A 16,665-nucleotide genomic window follows, 5' to 3' on the forward strand; every position below is an offset into this window, starting at 1 on the left:
CCCTCAGGTTGACTTCAGGATGGAGATACGGAGTGGGGCTGGTGTTAGGTGGGTGGTTACCCCAAAAAGCCAGGATGTGTGCCAAGTTATGTCTTCAGGAATACCAAGCACTACTCCAACAAAGCACTGAGCTTAGAGGGAACAAGTCAGGAGAGTCAGAGCAGGAAGCAGGGGCTAGGGGAGGAGAGAAGCAAAAGAAACAGTTCCTGAGACAGGATTGGTGCAAGCTTGCCCACTGAGAGGGGTAGGCCTGACTTTAAGGTCCATTTCTATTCAAGGATAGGTCTTACAGGCAGTCATCTCCATTTCAAAGGCTCCTGCCAGCCAGGATTTCTGCTTCCTTGAGGCCTGGCCCTTGGGCTCACACATCCCAACCACAAACAGTGGTATTGAATCCAAGATCCCACAGGCAACCATCAACAAGGACACAGGATGATAGTCCAAGTCCTCAATCAGGGAAAGTTGGGCAGAGATCAGTCATTCCAGTACCTTAAATAAAGAGGTCAGTGTGAGCCCAGGGCCTCTGTCGGCCATGTTTGGGGAATTGGCTTAAGCAGAAAAATGGAGCAAAAGCATGTGAGAAGTCATGTCTCCTGTCATTGCTTGAGTCCCTGGACCCAGCCAAACCTCCTGAACTATGCTGAGCTTTGCAGTTATAGGAACCAATAAATCCCATTTACATGAAGGCTGTTAGTACCTGGCAGTAACTCTGCAGTTCCCAGCCCTCTGGGTCCTTCCACCTAATGACCTGTTCCACCTCTCCAGTGGATGTCACTACTGCTGAAGGGCAGCAGCTCAGTACTCCCCAAAGCCACACCCTTCCCTCTTCTACTTCCCCGCCATGAATCCCAGCATTCTCTCAACAAATCTCACCCATTCAAGCCCCAATGAAGTTTCTTCTGCCTCAGGAAGCCCCTTCCTTGACTTTCAGGTTTCCTGCTGCTTGGCAGCTGGATTGGAAAGCACTCAAGGATGGGACTGTGGGTTAATATCCTGCACACTCCGCATTGGGTCCAGTATATTTGGTGAATGAATGTTGACCCTCTGGCCTAATGAACCTAAGGACAAGAAAGGCCTGTTAACATAATAGAAATTGTATGTGTGTGCTCACATGTGCAAATTTCCCTTGCCCCCAGTCGATCATGAGGCATAAAAGTGGGAAAGAATAAGGGACACCCTCTCCCCACTACAACAAAGCCTAAACCGACCACCCCAAGGTGATTCCGGAAGCTAAAATCCACCAATAGGGGAGGCACTGGAAATCTGAACAAGAGCGCCCCAAGACAGGTGGAACACAGCAGGCAGGTGGAACACAGTGGGCTTCGGGGCCACGTGTTCCTTCTCACCACAGGGAAGGTCCCTTACAGGCCAAGTTGCCATTTTCTAGAGACAAGGACAGGAACCTCTCAACAGGGCTGCCTACAGGCTCTGCACCCCTCAGGTCCCACTCTCAGGGACCTGTACAGCTCCTGAAACAAGCCATAACACACTTAACCATCCCCACATGGTTAAGCTGAGGAGTCTCTCCACCTGTCCTTCACCCCCAGGTGTCCTATGCAGTCAAATGTGCAGGCCAGTCCTCCATCACTGGGATCAGTGAACTCGTTGCTGAGGGAGCTGTCTTCTCCCACAGCAGTGAAGTCAAGCACTACAGTGAGGAACCCAGTAGTTCTTAGTTCCCAAACCTCTATCCCTAGCAGAGTGCCTTCATGTCCGTGTACCCATCAAAAAGTAGTCACGTTCTTTCTTCCACACACTGCCCAACCTCCATCAAAGTGCTACTCCCACAAAAAACTGCACAAAGAGGAAGACTGCAGGCTATTTGAAAACAAGGGCCAGGAAGTTTATTAGTTCCTTTGTGTCTCCCTATAGAACCTTGGGTCTCATTAGCATAGTGCCCCAGAGCATGTACAACTGTGGGTGAGATGCCAGCTGGAGAGCCTCTGGGTGTGTGGTGAGGACATCTTTTCCCCTTGGCAACCACCACTTCCTGCTTCCCAAGGGCTTTTTAGTGCCCCTCGTGTGCCCCACCGAGGTCCGCAGCAGTTGACTCTACCTTCCAACTGTGGAGTATGAATGCTCGCGGATTTGCAAGGACTGGGGTTATTGGGTCCCTACCTAGCCCCTGGCTGTGACTGCTGCTTCCCCCCCTACTGGGGTGTCAGTCCTATCTGTCCCACCTTCTCACATTTTACACCAGGAGGCCCTCCTTCACACTGTCATGCCCATGGAGCTGTGTGCCCCCTTCCCTCTCCCTGTGGCTTTTAGGGCATTCCATAGGCCTTCACCCCTTCTCCCACCAGGTCCTGGTCCCCAGTGCGGTGTTGTCCTTGCCATCCCCTTGGTGGGAATGTCCTCTCCCCCTGAAGCTGCCTGTTCCTCCTCTGGAACAGCGCTGTTTCTAGCTGTCCAGCAGACACCTCACTTCCCTCCACAAGGCACAAGGCCATCTCCTGAACTAAGGACATCAAAATCCCAGGAGACAGGATCCTGCCAATCACCATGTTCTCATGGAGGCTAATGGTGATTTGTGCATAACACAAGGGACCCTTCATATGAATGTCTGAGCAGGCAGAAGAGAACAAATTCTCAGCTCCTAATAAAGACGTGTACTCTTCGCAGGGAAAAAAAAAAAGACCATCTAAATCGGTCGCTCCCTAAGGAAGCCCTAAGTCCTCCATCATATACACTGGGACCCAGGCTGTGGGTGGAGAATGGAGTGGGAGCAACACTAGTTCCCAGCACCACCTGGAAACGCCTCCTGCAGGTCATTCTGGAACCACTTACTCCTAGGCCTCCGTCAGCATTGCGTCCTATGGCATCAATGAAAGGGCAGCTAAAGCCTTCCTCCCCACAGTGAGGTCCAACAGCTCTCCTGCAGCTCCCCAGGGGAGGCAGGGAGAAAGGGCTGGGACGCCATCGACTGTGTGTAGCTGAAGGGCTTGGAAGTTCCCTGTGAGAAAGGTGTCAGGGCTAGGAGGCCTCTGGAGGTACAGATGTCATGAAGCAGGCACACGCCAAGTCCTTTCTCACTGTTTTAAATCACAAGCCTCATCTATGTCCTCTGCTTTTCCGAGAGGAAGGGAACAGATCAAATTGGGAAAATTGTGACAGAAAAATGACAGGCAGCCATTGGCACTTACATTCTTATCTGTAGTTTCTGTTTTTTGTTTTGCGTTTTAATTTTTTTTCCTAAAAAAGAAAAACACAACCGGAGGGCTTTTATGACAAACTATCAGTGTCAGGATGGCAGGGAAAGAAAGGCCAGAGGCATGGGAAGCCAATAAAAAGTGGGTTCCGAATCACATGGAACGGTCCACAGGGCCGTGCCCAGGCCTTACAAGATGACCGTTCACTTTGGCATGCGAGTTTGGTGCCTGGCCTTCTGGCCTGCTCGCTCAGACACTCACACTCAGAAAGAGCTAGCCACACCTCAGAAACCTGCCAATGACAAACTCAGGACTTGACAGACAGACTTATTAACTCAGCTCCTTGGCTCTGTGCTCAGGCATCACTCGGCAGCCTCTCCTGCCTCCGGGACGGGTGTGCAGGAGTGGGGGCATCACCGCGGGGCACGCTTTGGCATCACAGCAGTGAACTCCAAGCAGCCACTCACTCACTCGTGTGCAGACATGGTCCTCACCCACACAAGCATTTGTCCAGACATCCCTGGTCATTCTGGCCAAAGGCGCCCAGGGGCATGACAGTCCCCTTCTACCACAGCTCAATGGCAGCATCCATTCTGCATTCTTGCTCCAACTGCTTATCACCTCAAGGATGGGAGACTGGAATATGTTCCCTTTTTAGCTCAGCACTGGACATGGCTCCAGAGAACTGAGTACGGACAGCTCAGTCATCTGAATCCAGGCTGGGGGTGTCTCCCATTTTCCCCATGTGATACTCCAGGTCTCAGGCAGAAAATTCTGCTACATCTAGAGCAAACAGGGTAGCCAGAGCGATGGAGGGCAACAAAGAGCCAGGAGCACACTGCGACCAGAGTACATTCAAGAAGGGGGCAGGGGCATGCAGCGAGCTGTAGCCCAAGTCACATTCTAGGGGACACACGGAGTCTGAAGGCTGTAGGCAGGCCTGTTGCCTGGTCGGAGTTCCTATGTGGAGACAGGAGGGTCCTGCCCTGCTGTGGCCCCTGTTCCTGAGCTGAGGCCAGGTTCCGTCTCAGTGCTGCAGTCCTGAGGAGCACCACGCTGGCCAGCCAGCCAGGCCACAGTCCTCAGCCCTCTGAGGCGTGCAGCAATGGTTCCACAGGAAGGCCCCAGGGAGCCACCGTTACTGGGAGGAGGGAGCCAGGAGAGAGGGGCTGCATTCTTCTGGGAGACACTCAGGGAGGGCCACCAGGGCTCGGAAGGAGCTGTGGTCCAAACTATTGCAGAGCCAAAAGGGATGGGATTCATTTCTGAAAAATGATAACAGCCTTGTCCCTATTTTAAAAAGAGAATATGGTGGTTGTTGCTTGGTTTAGTTTTTTCCTTTCATTTTAAAAGGTGAAGGGGCTGGGAGATGGAGTCCCCTTCACACTGGTCCTATATAGGCACCAGAAGGCGCGGGCTCCTGCCAGGTCCTGCTCTCCTTGCCTGGCTCCCATCACAGAAGCCAGGGTGGGCAGGGAGGGCGGCCCTCTACTCCCCGATGACGGTGGTTCCTTCTCCCGCGAGGAGAAGTCCAAAGACTAAAGTGCAGAGAATCCAGGGAGTGGACAGCCTGGGACTAGGGCACTCCAAGGAGGAAGGAGGTGGTCAAGGAGCCACAGCTGCGGAACAAGCTCAGAGCCTGGTGACTCGAGTCTGCCAACATGGTCCCCTTTCTCTCTTGGGCCCTGTTGACAATTTCTCTCTCTGGGAATGTCCACTATTAGCAGCTCCCCAGGGAGTCCTGGTCCCAAAGATGTGGCCCTCGATGGGGGAATACTTGTCTGACCATCCCTGGTTGGTAGTGACTAGTGAATGGAAGGGAACAGAGGGTAGCGGAAAGGAGAAGGCATTATATAAAGTTGCTGGATCCCAGCTTTTGGGAGGAGGGACACATGGACAACCCTAAAGGCAGAATCTCTCCTGGGGAAGGTTTGGTGAGGATGGTCAGGGTCCTACTGGTGAGGCCTATTGGGGAAGCAGGCCCTCTGGGTGTGAGAGGAGCTGCAGCACTGGGGGAGGGGCTGTGGAGGAAGAGCCCAGCTGGCATTAGGGTGTGTAGGCAGGGGGTGGCTGGAATTGGTTGATGACTTCATACTCTGCGGGATAGGGCTCATTCTCCTCCATCTCAGACAGCAGCTCCAGAGCCTGCTCTTCTTCCTCTGTAGGGTAGTGGCGCAGAAGATTGGCTGCGGTGGCCAAGATTGAAGCTCCACCAGCTCCTGCCACCAGGTAGAAGCTAACTGCAAAGGTGACGTAGACCTGGGAGCCATGGTACTTCTTATGTTGCTGCTGCTGGGCCAGGATGAGTTCAGAAGCCCAGTAAGAAAATCCGATGACGGTGGCACACTGCAGGACTGGGGGACAGAGGGACAGCAAGAAGGAGGATTAGCAGATGCCCTGTGGCTAGGATGCTTGAGGACCAATCACAGCCTCTTGCTCCATTCTAAGTAGGAGCCTACCTGGCCCCAGGCCCTGCAAGGAGTTCTACGGCCCAGGGCTAGGAACAGCTATCTGACTCCGACTAGACCAGGCAGATTCTCTGTCTAAAGAATTTGCAGTTGGGATACTAAGGTGCCTGGGTATGCTGGGCACCTAAAAAGAATATATAAGAATATAAGGGCTGAGATTGTGGCTCAGTGGCATAGTGCTTGCCTCACATGTATGAGGCACTGGGTTCGATCCTCAGCACCACATAAAATAAATAAATAAATAAAATAAAGGTATTGTGTCCATCTAAAACTAAAAAAAAAAAGGAACATAAAATGTGGGAGCTACAGGTAGCTGGCACTACCATTAAATCAAACACGCACACCAGCCCAGCCTCCTGCAAAGGCCGGCCTGCAGAGGAGGAGAGCCCGCTGTGCTCTCAGGGGAAGTACAGGGCTGGGCCTGGTTCCTTCCTTGCTCTTTCCAGGTCCTAAGCTCGAGTCAGCTTCAGCTGCTATTTTTGGAGAGCTGAGGGGTCTCTCGCAGGATTCTAACACTATCCCCTGTCTCCAGCAGTGCCCAGCAGGCTCGTGCTCCCTGCAAGTCCATCTGCAAATGGCTGGAGCCAGCTGCTAACACCCAGTGAGTGCTCCGAGGGCAAGAGCTCGGCATTCGAGCACCTGGAGTGATGTCTGCCTGCAGAAGTGAGTCCCACCTGCCACTCCCACTCTGGGCTGGGTCCTCCCCTAGGACAGCAGGCCCTGGGCTTACCAGTGAGGATATGGGCAAAGGCATAGCGACGCGTGATCTTCAGGGCTGGATGTTTGGGTCCAAAGACATCCAGAAGGAAGGCGGAGAGGCTGCACAGAATGCCCAGGAAGCAGAAGGCAGCAATGACCCGCAGGAGCAGCACTGTCTGGGGGTTCATGCAGAAATCTGGGGGAGGAGAACCAAAGCTTCAGGCCCCAATCACACCTTGGCATGGGCAGCACCCCACCCCCACCATCCTGTGAAGCCAGGGAGCCCTAGAGGACACTGGCTTGGCTCCTGCACGAGTGGTCTGCAGAGGAACAACCTCCACAGGTGCAGACAGGAACCTTGGGTCCGTGTTCCCATGCACCTTTAAGGCTCTTCGTGCAGCATTCCCCTGCACTTCTCAGTGTTTTTAAAGGTCCTGGCAATTAATGAATGTGGTATGTTAACCCATTCTGCTAAAGGATGCTTGGGGCTCGTGGGGAAAGCCCACTGTCACCTGAGCAGAGACAGAAAGGCTAAGGCCAGAGATCAGTCAATATTGACCCTCTACTTACTCATTCCTTCCCTTTTGTACCAAAAAGAAGTTGAACCTGAAGACAGTAAGTGAAATAAGCAAACCCAGAACAAATACTGTCTGAGTTCCCTTATATGAGACACCTGAAATAGTCAAATTCCTAAAGACAGAAAGTGGAATGCCAGGGAGAGTATCGTGTTTTATAATGTGTAGAGTTTCAATATGGGATGATGAGGAAATTCTGGAAAGAACAGTGGTGATGTTTGTGCAACGTGTCAACATTCTTTATGTCATTGAACTGAACACCAAAAATGGTTAAAATAGTAAAAAAGAATTTTTTATACCAGGGATTGAACCCAGGGTGCTTAACCTAACCACATCCCTAGCCCTTTTTTTATATTTTATTTTGAGACAGGGACCCATTAAGTTGCTTAGGAGCCTTGCTAAGTTGCTGAGGCTGGCTTTGAATTTGCAATCCTCCTGCCTCCGCCTCCTGAGCTGCTGGGATTACAGGTGTGCAACACCATGCCCAGCTAAAATGGTAAATTTTGTTCTTTTTAAATTTTACCACAATGAAAAACAAATAAAATAAAAAGGGGGGGAAGTTGAAGGTGTTTAGAGAAATCAGTAACTAAAAGAAAGTATTAAATGATGCAGAAAGACAGTAGACAGCACTGGCCCATTTGCTTTCACTCCCTCCCTGAACCCTACAGAACAAGACTTTTAAACAAAGCATAGACCCAAAGAGAAGGGGGCTGGGAAATGAAATTATGGAACTAGATTCACACCACAAAGCCCCAAAAGGCTCAGAAATTAATAGACGTCGCCAAGGTGCACGCATGCTCCCCCTAAATGAGAGAGAACAAAGGAAAGAGAAGATGGGGAGGCAGAGCAATATTCAGAGCCATGGTGAAGGCAGGTCCCAGGGTGACGACAATGAGGCATCCGATACAGGGATTTACTCTTCCTCACAGAACTTCAGCATCATTTGTTAACTACACAACACTGTTTTGATAGCCATGCAAACTTCCAAAGCTTCTAGAAGCACAGAATAAAATACAGTCTGCGGGCTGGGGATGTGGCTCAAGCGGTAGCACGCTCGCCTGGCATGCGTGCGGCCCAGGATCGATCCTCAGCACCACAAACAAAGATGTTGTGTCTGCCGAGAACTAAAAAATAAATATTAAAAAAAAAATACAGTCTGATCCCAAAAGAAGTCAGATCATGATTAAGTAGAAAATGACCAGGCACAGTGGCACATGTCTGTCATTCCAGCTTCTTGGGAAGTTGGGGCAGGAGAATCCCAAGTCTAATGCCAGTCTCAGTCAGTGAGAACCCATCTCAAAATAAAAAGGGCTGTGGATGTACACCAGTGGTAGAGCACTTGCCTACCACATGACGCCCTGGGTTCCATCCTAAGTACTGGGGGCAGGGGGGAAGAAAATGGATTTTGCTGACCTATCTGTAATCCCAGCTACTTGGGAGGAGGATTGCATGTCTGAGGCCAGTCTGGGCAATTTAGCAAGACCCTGTCTCAAAATTTAAAAAATAAAAATAAAAAAATAAATTAAAAAAAAAAAGGTTAGGGAGGTAGGTGCAGTGGCACATGTCTGTAATCCCAGCAGCTCAGGAGGCTGAGGCAGGAAGACTGCAAGTTCAAAGCCAGCCTCAGCAATTTAGCAAGGCCCTAAGTGACAGCAAGACCCTGTCTCAATATTTTAAAAAACTAAAAAGTGCTAGGGGGGCTGGGGATATAGCTCAGTTGGTAAAGTGCTTGCCTTGAATGCACAAGGCCATGGGTTCAATCCCCAGCACCACATACAAAAAAAGTGCTGGGGATGTTGCTCAATGGTTAAGCACTCTTAGATTTAATCCCTGGTATCAAAAAAAAAAAAAAAAAGTTGGACTGTATGGATGTACCTCAGTGGTTGAGCCCCGCTGAGTTTAATACCCAGTACAGCAAAACTAAAGAAAGTCATGGGCCTTAATTTCCCCTCCCCACTCTTCCAGGTGTTGGCCAGCTCTTTCATTCAGGCCACAGGTCAACAAATGATTTAAAAAACCTGGAAAAGGCTGGCCAGACTCAGGGTACAGATCTCTTCCCAAATCTTGGTCAGGATGAGTCTATGGGTGGTGATAATCAAGCCCTCATACACATCCATGTATCTTGGGTGCTGGTTGAAAGCATGTTTCAGGCCCCCAGAGGTCTGATTTCTACATCTGGAACAGGGCTGAGAAATCTGGATTTTGACAAGCAGTGCAGGTAACCCTCGAGCACATGGTCCAAGCCTTCTCTCCAAGAAATACTGTCCCAGATCCCAGAGGAAGGTGGAAGGATGAAAGAAAAGTCCAGGAGCGAGGGGCAGGGGACCCAAAGCCGACTCAACCCAGCAGTTGACCCATCATGGGGTCTTGGACAGAGGGAGGCGCTGGACCTTTGTGACTGACAGGTATACCCCACCTCAGGCTCAGAATTCTTCATTCAAATGCTAGCTGGACCAGGACAAGGTTCATGTGCTTCCATCTGGCTTTGGGTCACTCATTGAGCTGCCCTTAGGAATGTCATGATCTCATCTGCTGACCATCTGTTTGGGGCCCGAACAGCCAGCCCCAGTGACGGCGGCACACTGCCAGGGAGCGAGAGCTCTGCCCGCAGCTGGACCAGCCTGTATTGCATCCAGCCCCTGCACAGCTGAGACGGCATGGCAGGGCTGCAGGAGTCCCAAACCCCACAGCCCTCCATGAAAGAAATGCCTAGGAGGCAGGGGCTGCCCCTGCTTTGCTCTGATTACTGTTAGTAGCTGAGATGGCTCTTCTCAGGGTCTGTGCAGTACTTGGGGGGATGTGGCTGGATGCGAATGTCCTCTGCTGCTTCCAGGAATGCCCTGGAAGAGGTAGGCTGCTCTGCAGCAGGTCTCATTGGGTTCTACTCGCGTTACTCAATGCAGCCAGGCAACGAGTGAAGAAAGAGTGAAGAAAGGGATCCGCTGGGCTTCAAAAAGACTGCTGCTTCCGCTCACTGGTGAGCATAGGATGCTCATTTTATTATCCTTAAAAATGTGCACCTATTGGGGCTGGGGATGTGGCTCAAGTGATAGTGTGCTCACCTAGCATGTGTGAGGCACTGGATTTGATTCTCAGTACCACATAAAAACAAAATAAAGATATTAAAAATAAATAAATAAAGGTCCATTGACAACTAAAAAAATTTTTTAAAATGTGCACCTATTATATACACTTCTATATGCCTGGGGTTCAAAATACATTTATTTTAGTAATAAGGAAAATATGCACGTGATTAAAGCTTCACAGAGGATTCCCCCCCTTCCAGATATCCACCAGCCCCTGGCCAGAGACAAACACGGAGGGAGGTGCCCCGCATAGCCCTGAGGGAAAGCCAGCACACCCAGAGTCTAATGTTTTCTTAGTTCATCCTGCCACCACCTGGGGGTGGTTCATCTCCCAGCTCAGATGAGGAGTCAGGGCCCCAGGAATTAAGTGATTTTCTCCAGGTCAGAGTGACTTCACACCCTGCCCTGTGCTGCTTGGAATCACTGAGCCCCAGTCAGCTGCTTTATTTTCCCTAACGGAGATAATCAATCAAATCCTAAAGAGGCGCCTGGAGTGGAGGGGTCAGGGGCTGACAAATGCTGCCAGAGCATCCTCAGCAGCAGCTTGCTGGGCTGCTAAAGGAACAGCTTGCAGCAGGAAAACTCAAGGAAAAAAGAAAGGCAAGAAAGGTTAGGGTCATTAAATAACCGGAAGTGCTCATATGGGGACGTACTGGGCAGAATCTGCTTCATGTGGTGTTTGAGCCTCTGCAGCACTGTGGGCCAGAAGTCCAGTTCTGGGTAATGGTCAGGACACCAGGAAGATTCTGGACCTGCTGCCAGATCCTACAGGTTACCTTGAGCAAGTACTTGACGTCTCTCAGCCTCTTTCTCTCATGGATCAAATGAAAGCAATAATATCTGCTCCTGTCCCAGTCACAGGGTGCAATGAAGGGCCAGCTGATTCCTTGCCAATGACAAAGCAGCCACCTGTTCTGTTATTGTCAGGGGCTGTTACAACTGGGCCACAGCAACATCACCCAGTGTGTTTTTCTTACACCAACTTTTTGGACCACACAGTTATTATGTGTGGGTCAGAAGAGGTGTCCATTAAAATCAGACGGAGGGCTCACTCATCAGAACCACAGCGTGGCTCAGAGAAGGGGCTTTCCGTCTGAACCTCAGGCAGATTTGCCAGCTGCCTTTCTACACCCCAAAACTGTGAGGAAGCCCTAAGATTTCATGTACATGCTTATCTCCACTGGATAGCCTCCTAAATTTCCTTGTTTTTGGTTGTTGTTTTTTTTTTTTTTTTTTTTTTTGCAGTGCTGGGGATCGAACCCAGGGTCTTGTGCATGTGAGGCAAGCACTCTACCAAGTGAGCTATATCCCCAGCCCATGCCCTAAGATTTCAGAAGAAAGAAATTGTGAACTTCCTTTTGCATGACGATAATGGATGATCCAGGAGCCTGCTGCCCTGTCTCCAATGGGACTTTCATTGAGAGGTCTCGGCACACAGAAAGGCAGCAGAGTTATCCCAGACCACTGAGGACTCAGTTCAGAGTTTTCCCTGGGGACACGGCCTTACTCTGTCTTGCTTCCCTTTCTACACAGCAGCAGGCAGGGCAGGCAACTGTACCTACTCTCTCTCCAGAGGAGGACCAGAGGCACAGGCCCCAAGGGTTATGTAGGTGTGACTTTATTTGTGGAAGAGGAAGGCACGTGGGACAAGTCCCTGACTTTAAATCCAAGCAGTAGTTAGGTCCACCGTACTCTGGTGAAACACACACCCTGTCCTCCAGTTGTGCTCTAGCCTGTTTATTTTGTTAAACACTGCTTGACTGTCCCCTCGAGTCACCAGGAAAGAAGGCAGCTGCTATGTAATAGGATCCCAGGGAGCTGACTTTGCCCAAGGTCACTGGTGAGTCACAGGGCTGGATTTGTTTTGAAGGCCCTGGCTCTTCCTGTCTACCTGCCCATTACTCTAACCCCCTCCTGACCCATGTGGGCTGTAGGCAGGAAGGCTATAGTGGCTTCTGACCAGCTTCCTGCTGTTGTCCCACCTCCCTCCTCCTCATCGGGTCCCTGTGAGTTAGAGGCACTTCCCCACTGTCCCAGTCCCTCTCTGTGTGCATGGTCCTACCTGCCAGCCTCTCCTCACTGACTTTCTTAGCTTCTAGACACATCTCAGACAGGCCTCCAACAGGGCCCTCTAGTGTCCAGCCAGGTCTTTCCCATAGACAGCAATGATGCTAGTCCAGATGACTAAGGTCAGGCCCTGCAGGGCCTTGCAGTGCCAGCTGCCTCATTACCACCCGCAGGTACACAGGCCCTCTCAGGAAAGCCCTGGATCCTCCAGTGGCTGCTGTCAATCGTGAGTCACCTGATTCCAAATTCCAAACTTCCTCATTCTCCAAAAATGCTTCCTGAGGCTGTTCATGGAGCTGTCCTTGCTGGCCTCACCAGGGAGACAGAAAGGGGGTATGGGTCACCCCTTCCCCAGGTCTGAATATTGCTCTGAACCCAGAGCCAAGTTCAAGAGCTATGTGTTGAGCAGGCAGCCCTTGGGGGATGGAAGAATTTAGGACAGAACCTTCTGAGCTGGGCTGCACTTGTTAAAGCCTCTTTGGTTGAGTGGAGGATGAGTGGCTTTGCCTTGGGATCACCAACCTGAGCCTGATCACTGAGGCAGAGGGGGACAAAGAGCACAGCTCTGGCTGGGCTTGTGATCAAAATTCAACCAGAACGGGGAAATGATAAGTCTTGGGCATCTCTGACTGAAAGAAACAAAACTGAACACACCAAGGTGGGTGGTAATAGAGAATGGATTTCGGCATCAATGCCACCCAGATTAGCTGTGTGCTCCTGAGCAGATTACCCAATGTACCTGAGCTGAGATGGTTGTGAAGTGGGGCTGATGACCATATCTACCAAAAAAGATGTTTAGCAGAAACCGAAAGGTGACATAGAGTGTACTTAACATAATGACAACACTGGCGCTGGTGCGACCAGTTGGCCTGCCCCACTCCTCATGGCACGAGGAAGCCTGGCAGGTCTGTTCTTCCCCTGGAAGCATCTATCCATCTGTGCCCAGCAGTTCTGCTCCTCTTGAGATGGGAAATATCCCAGGGTCAAGTTTCGCTATCTGTCAGGTCCTGAGGATCAGCATGGTCGCCCAGGATGCCACATGTCTGAAAGCTCACTGGATACCAAAATCAACAGGTAAAGAAAAGGGAGAAGAGGAGCAATCAGGGACTTCCTGATTCTTTGCCCTCTCCTGTTTCTGTGACAGCTCACAAAGCACCACTGCCAACTCTCCTGTGAACAAGACACCATGTGTTCCTGCTTGCACTGGACAAGGAGACAGCCACGGGCAAGCCACAGAAACAAGCCATGGGCTAAGACCTCTAAACACATAGCAGAAGTAATGTAAAGGTTAAGGTAACAGATTTTATGTAAGATGAAATCTGTTCTGCATAATTTCTTAGAAAGGGTAAATACATATGTGAACATAGGAGAACATACACCAAGAACTTCTTTTTATTTTTCACATGCCTTTGACAAGGATGCACACTAAGGCAAGGTCATTCTTTTTTTTTTTGGGGGGGTGTACCAAGAATTAAACTTTGGGCACTTGGCCACTAAGCCACACCCCAGCCCTATTTTGTATTTTACTTAGAGACAGGGTCTCACTGAGTTGTTTAGCGCCTCGAATTTTCTGAGGCTGACTTTGAACTTGTGATCCTCCTAAGTGATCTTCCTATCTCAGCCTACCCAGCCACTGGGACTACAGGCGTGTACAACCACGCCTGGTTTGTGAGATTATTCTTTGACAGTTACAGTAACACAGAATAAAAACCTTAAATGAGAGACAGAATCGCTATACATTGGTGTCACAGATCGGAGGGAGTCTCGGCTAGGCAACTAGCTGGGTCGCCTTGAGATCACTTCACTGTTTTGAGGCACAGCTTCCTGGATTTCTGAAATAAGGATGTGGGACCAGTCTGCCTCTCCCTGGGTCATGTGAATTTTATGAACTCCCACACCCAGGATGATCTTCAAAGAGGAAGCACCGTGAACTGACACGGAACCCCTGAAACCCTATGGGGTGAAATGCAAAAGGCCTGGAGGAAGTGGTAGGAAGGTGGCCACTGTACTTCCCAGAAGGCAGATGCAGGGGGAATGTGCTGAGGGGAAGATCATGCAGATTCACTTGAATTTGATGGCCCTTGTGCCATCAGCTACATGACATGGAAAAAGCTGCACATCCCCAGGCCTCCATTGGTTTTAAAGAACCAACCCAGGCCAGGGCACCATTCAGGGTGAAATCTGGAAGCAAACCAGAAGTCCCCAACCTGTTCTCTATAAAATCATCCAAAAGCCTCTAAAACTCAAGAGAAGCAAAACATTAAGAGAATGATCAGAGGGCTGGGGTTGTGGCTCAGTGGTAGCGTGCGAGGCCCTGGGTTCAATCCTCAGCACTACATAAAAATAAATAAATAAAGATGATTCATGTCCAACTAAAAAATAAATATTAAAAAGAGAGAGAGAGAGAATGATTAGAGAAAGATAGCATTAGGCTACTACAGAATAAGATTTCTCAGCATAGATCTGCAGATATGCTATATGACCCTATGCACAGAGGGGAAATAAGACCTTTTCACCAAATTCCAGGGCTTGAATCCTTCAAGAGACAACATACAGATATCTAACAGGAAGGGCTTCTAATACCGGGGCAGCAGATATCTGGAATACATCACAACCAGGGAGAGGCACAGAAGGAAACAGGAAGACTTTTAAGAATGGTTGATAAATGGGGTGATAAACTGTGATGTTTCTAAGGGATGTTTGGGGGTTCACTGACCATTTTTAGCTTAGAAATCAGATAGTATAGTCCTACCCTCACACTACACAGCCTTTACCCCCATTATAATGGAGGTAGGACAGGGCAGGATGAGCCACAGAGCTTCTTTTTTTTTTTTTTTTAATATTTATTTTTTAGTTCTCAGCGGACACAACATCTTTGTTGGTATGTGGTGCTGAGGACCGAACCCGGGTCTCACGCATGCCAGGCGAGCGCTACCGCTTGAGCCACATCCCCAGCCCCATGCCACAGAGCTTCTTGAGACAGGCCCTTCTGTGGGCTCTGAACTCCTGCCTTGCCAAGTAAAGAGAACAGTCACTTTCTTCTGCCTACCTGAATGAGAAAACAACAAAGCAACTTTACCTGTTAGGCTACTTATAAGAGTTTCAGGAGCCAAATTCCAACTGTTTGTTGGCAATGGAACTGACTTCTGATGACCCAAAATGCCATGGACCCCCTTTTTCTTTGAGAAAAGTATAAATACCATAGAATTAAAATATTTTTTAAAACCTAGTCATATTAAAAGTTCCTTTTATTCTCCATCAATCAGGCTGACCTAAAGCTGCTTTCCTGTATCTCACAGGTTCCTTAGAAGAGTATGGCTAATCACGACCCTTAGCACCCTTATCTTTTCTCCACATATAGCGCCCTTCCATGGGCAGAATCCTAAAATAACAAGGAGTCAGTCCGGATTAGCATGGCTGTGAGGAGTAGGTGCTTAGCTGAAGAACATTAGAATTAATTAGAGGTCGGACCCCATACAGAGCCACCTGGTGGGCATGGACACCAAGAAGGAACGGGTTGTTTCCTTCAACCAAGTGCTACCCCCTCCCCCCAATTATCTCTGCTTCAGCTAGTCCCACATACTGCACGCCCCCTGGCCCGGAGGGCAGGAGCACGGCGCCCTCACCTTTCAGCAGGTCCGGGTGCACGTAGCCCAGCACGTCCGAGACCCCCAGCTCCTGGCGGGAACAGGTGCCTCCGTGGATGTGCAACCAGGCGGGCTCGGCGAGGGCAGTGCACAGCGCAGTGATAGACAGGGCGCCAGGCAGGGCCGAGGCCAGGCTACGCTCCGGCTGCTTGGGCAGAGCGCTGCCTCCCGGACTCCTCCGCCGGCGCCCGCCGGGCAGCCCTGCGCCTCCAGGGGCATACATGCCCGGGGCCGCCCACCGTCGCTCTGCGGTCGCTGCTGGTCGCCGCCGACCTCCGCGGGGCGCGCAGAGCCTGCCTGTCCCTGTCCCGGGAAGGAGAGCGATGCACTGGGTTACCGGCGCGAGGCTGTAAGAGCCGACACCAGGGGGTGGGGGGTGGGACCCAGGGCGGAGCGGAGGCTGGAGGACTGCGGGATTCGGGGGGCGGGGACGGGGGACTCTGGATTAGAGATGCGGGACCCAGGCAGAGAGACGGTCGGGGACCAGATGGGGTCTGGGCACACCGGGACAGGGAGGGCGGAGGTACTGAGGATCGACCACTGGTGGTGGGATGTCTGCATTCCGGAGTCGGGGCCAGAAGGTGCCCAGGGTCGGAGGACGCGGCTGGGCCGCGGGGATCCGGGACCGATGGTCGGGGACCGGCACTTTGGGGTACAACCTGCGCGGAAAAAAAGACCCTCCCCATTCTGCCCCCTGCTTCTCACCGGTTAGCAGGCCTCGGGGCTGGAATGGCGCCGCTCCGCCCCGTCACGGGCTTCTTAGCTGCCCGGGGCCGAGCTATCCCAGGCCCCAATCCCGCAACGCCCAGACCGACCCGGTCCGATGCACTTCCGGCTTCCTCCTCCTGGGCCACCACCTCCTCCGGCGTCGGGCCCCGTCCCCCGCGCGCGTCACGGCGTGCGCGCGCCGCCGGCTTAGCGCAGGGCCTCACGGGACTTGCAGTTCGCTGCGGGCCCGCGATTCTTCTGCCGTG

The 16,665-nt window shown here is 51.2% G+C and overlaps 1 protein-coding gene across 2 annotated transcripts; it reads right to left on the reverse strand.

The window, feature by feature from the left end:
* Positions 1 to 1,819: 1,819 nt before the first annotated feature.
* Positions 1,820 to 16,556, reverse strand: Tmem127 (transmembrane protein 127). Of its 2 annotated transcripts, XM_005339577.5 has the most exons (4): positions 16,397 to 16,556; positions 15,671 to 15,994; positions 6,348 to 6,512; positions 1,820 to 5,503 (listed from the first exon to the last, which is right to left on the reverse strand). In XM_005339577.5, exons 2-4 carry the CDS (start codon positions 15,912 to 15,914, stop codon positions 5,196 to 5,198), a joined length of 717 nt encoding a protein of 238 aa, XP_005339634.2. In that variant the 5' UTR covers positions 15,915 to 15,994; positions 16,397 to 16,556; the 3' UTR covers positions 1,820 to 5,195. The 2 variants fall into 2 exon arrangements, with proteins under 2 accessions (XP_005339634.2, XP_040126675.1); XM_040270741.2 differs by lacking the exon at positions 15,671 to 15,994 and having other exon boundaries at positions 16,397 to 16,547.
* Between the last annotated feature and the right edge of the window lie 109 nt (positions 16,557 to 16,665).

Source organism: Ictidomys tridecemlineatus, chromosome 12, assembly GCF_052094955.1.
Source record: "Ictidomys tridecemlineatus isolate mIctTri1 chromosome 12, mIctTri1.hap1, whole genome shotgun sequence".
NCBI lineage: Eukaryota > Metazoa > Chordata > Mammalia > Rodentia > Sciuridae > Ictidomys > Ictidomys tridecemlineatus.

Bases quoted from the DNA above. Each gene is read 5' to 3' on its own strand.
- Tmem127 (XM_005339577.5), bottom strand. From the start codon at position 15,914: ATGTATGCCCCTGGAGGCGCAGGGCTGCCCGGCGGGCGCCGGCGGAGG. The intron at 6,513-15,670 runs GTGAGGGCGCCG...CTCCTCCCCCAG, and splicing joins GCACCCGGACCTGCTGAAAG to ATTTCTGCATGAACCCCCAG. The intron at 5,504-6,347 runs GTAAGCCCAGGG...TCTGTCCCCCAG, and splicing joins CTTTGCCCATATCCTCACTG to TCCTGCAGTGTGCCACCGTC.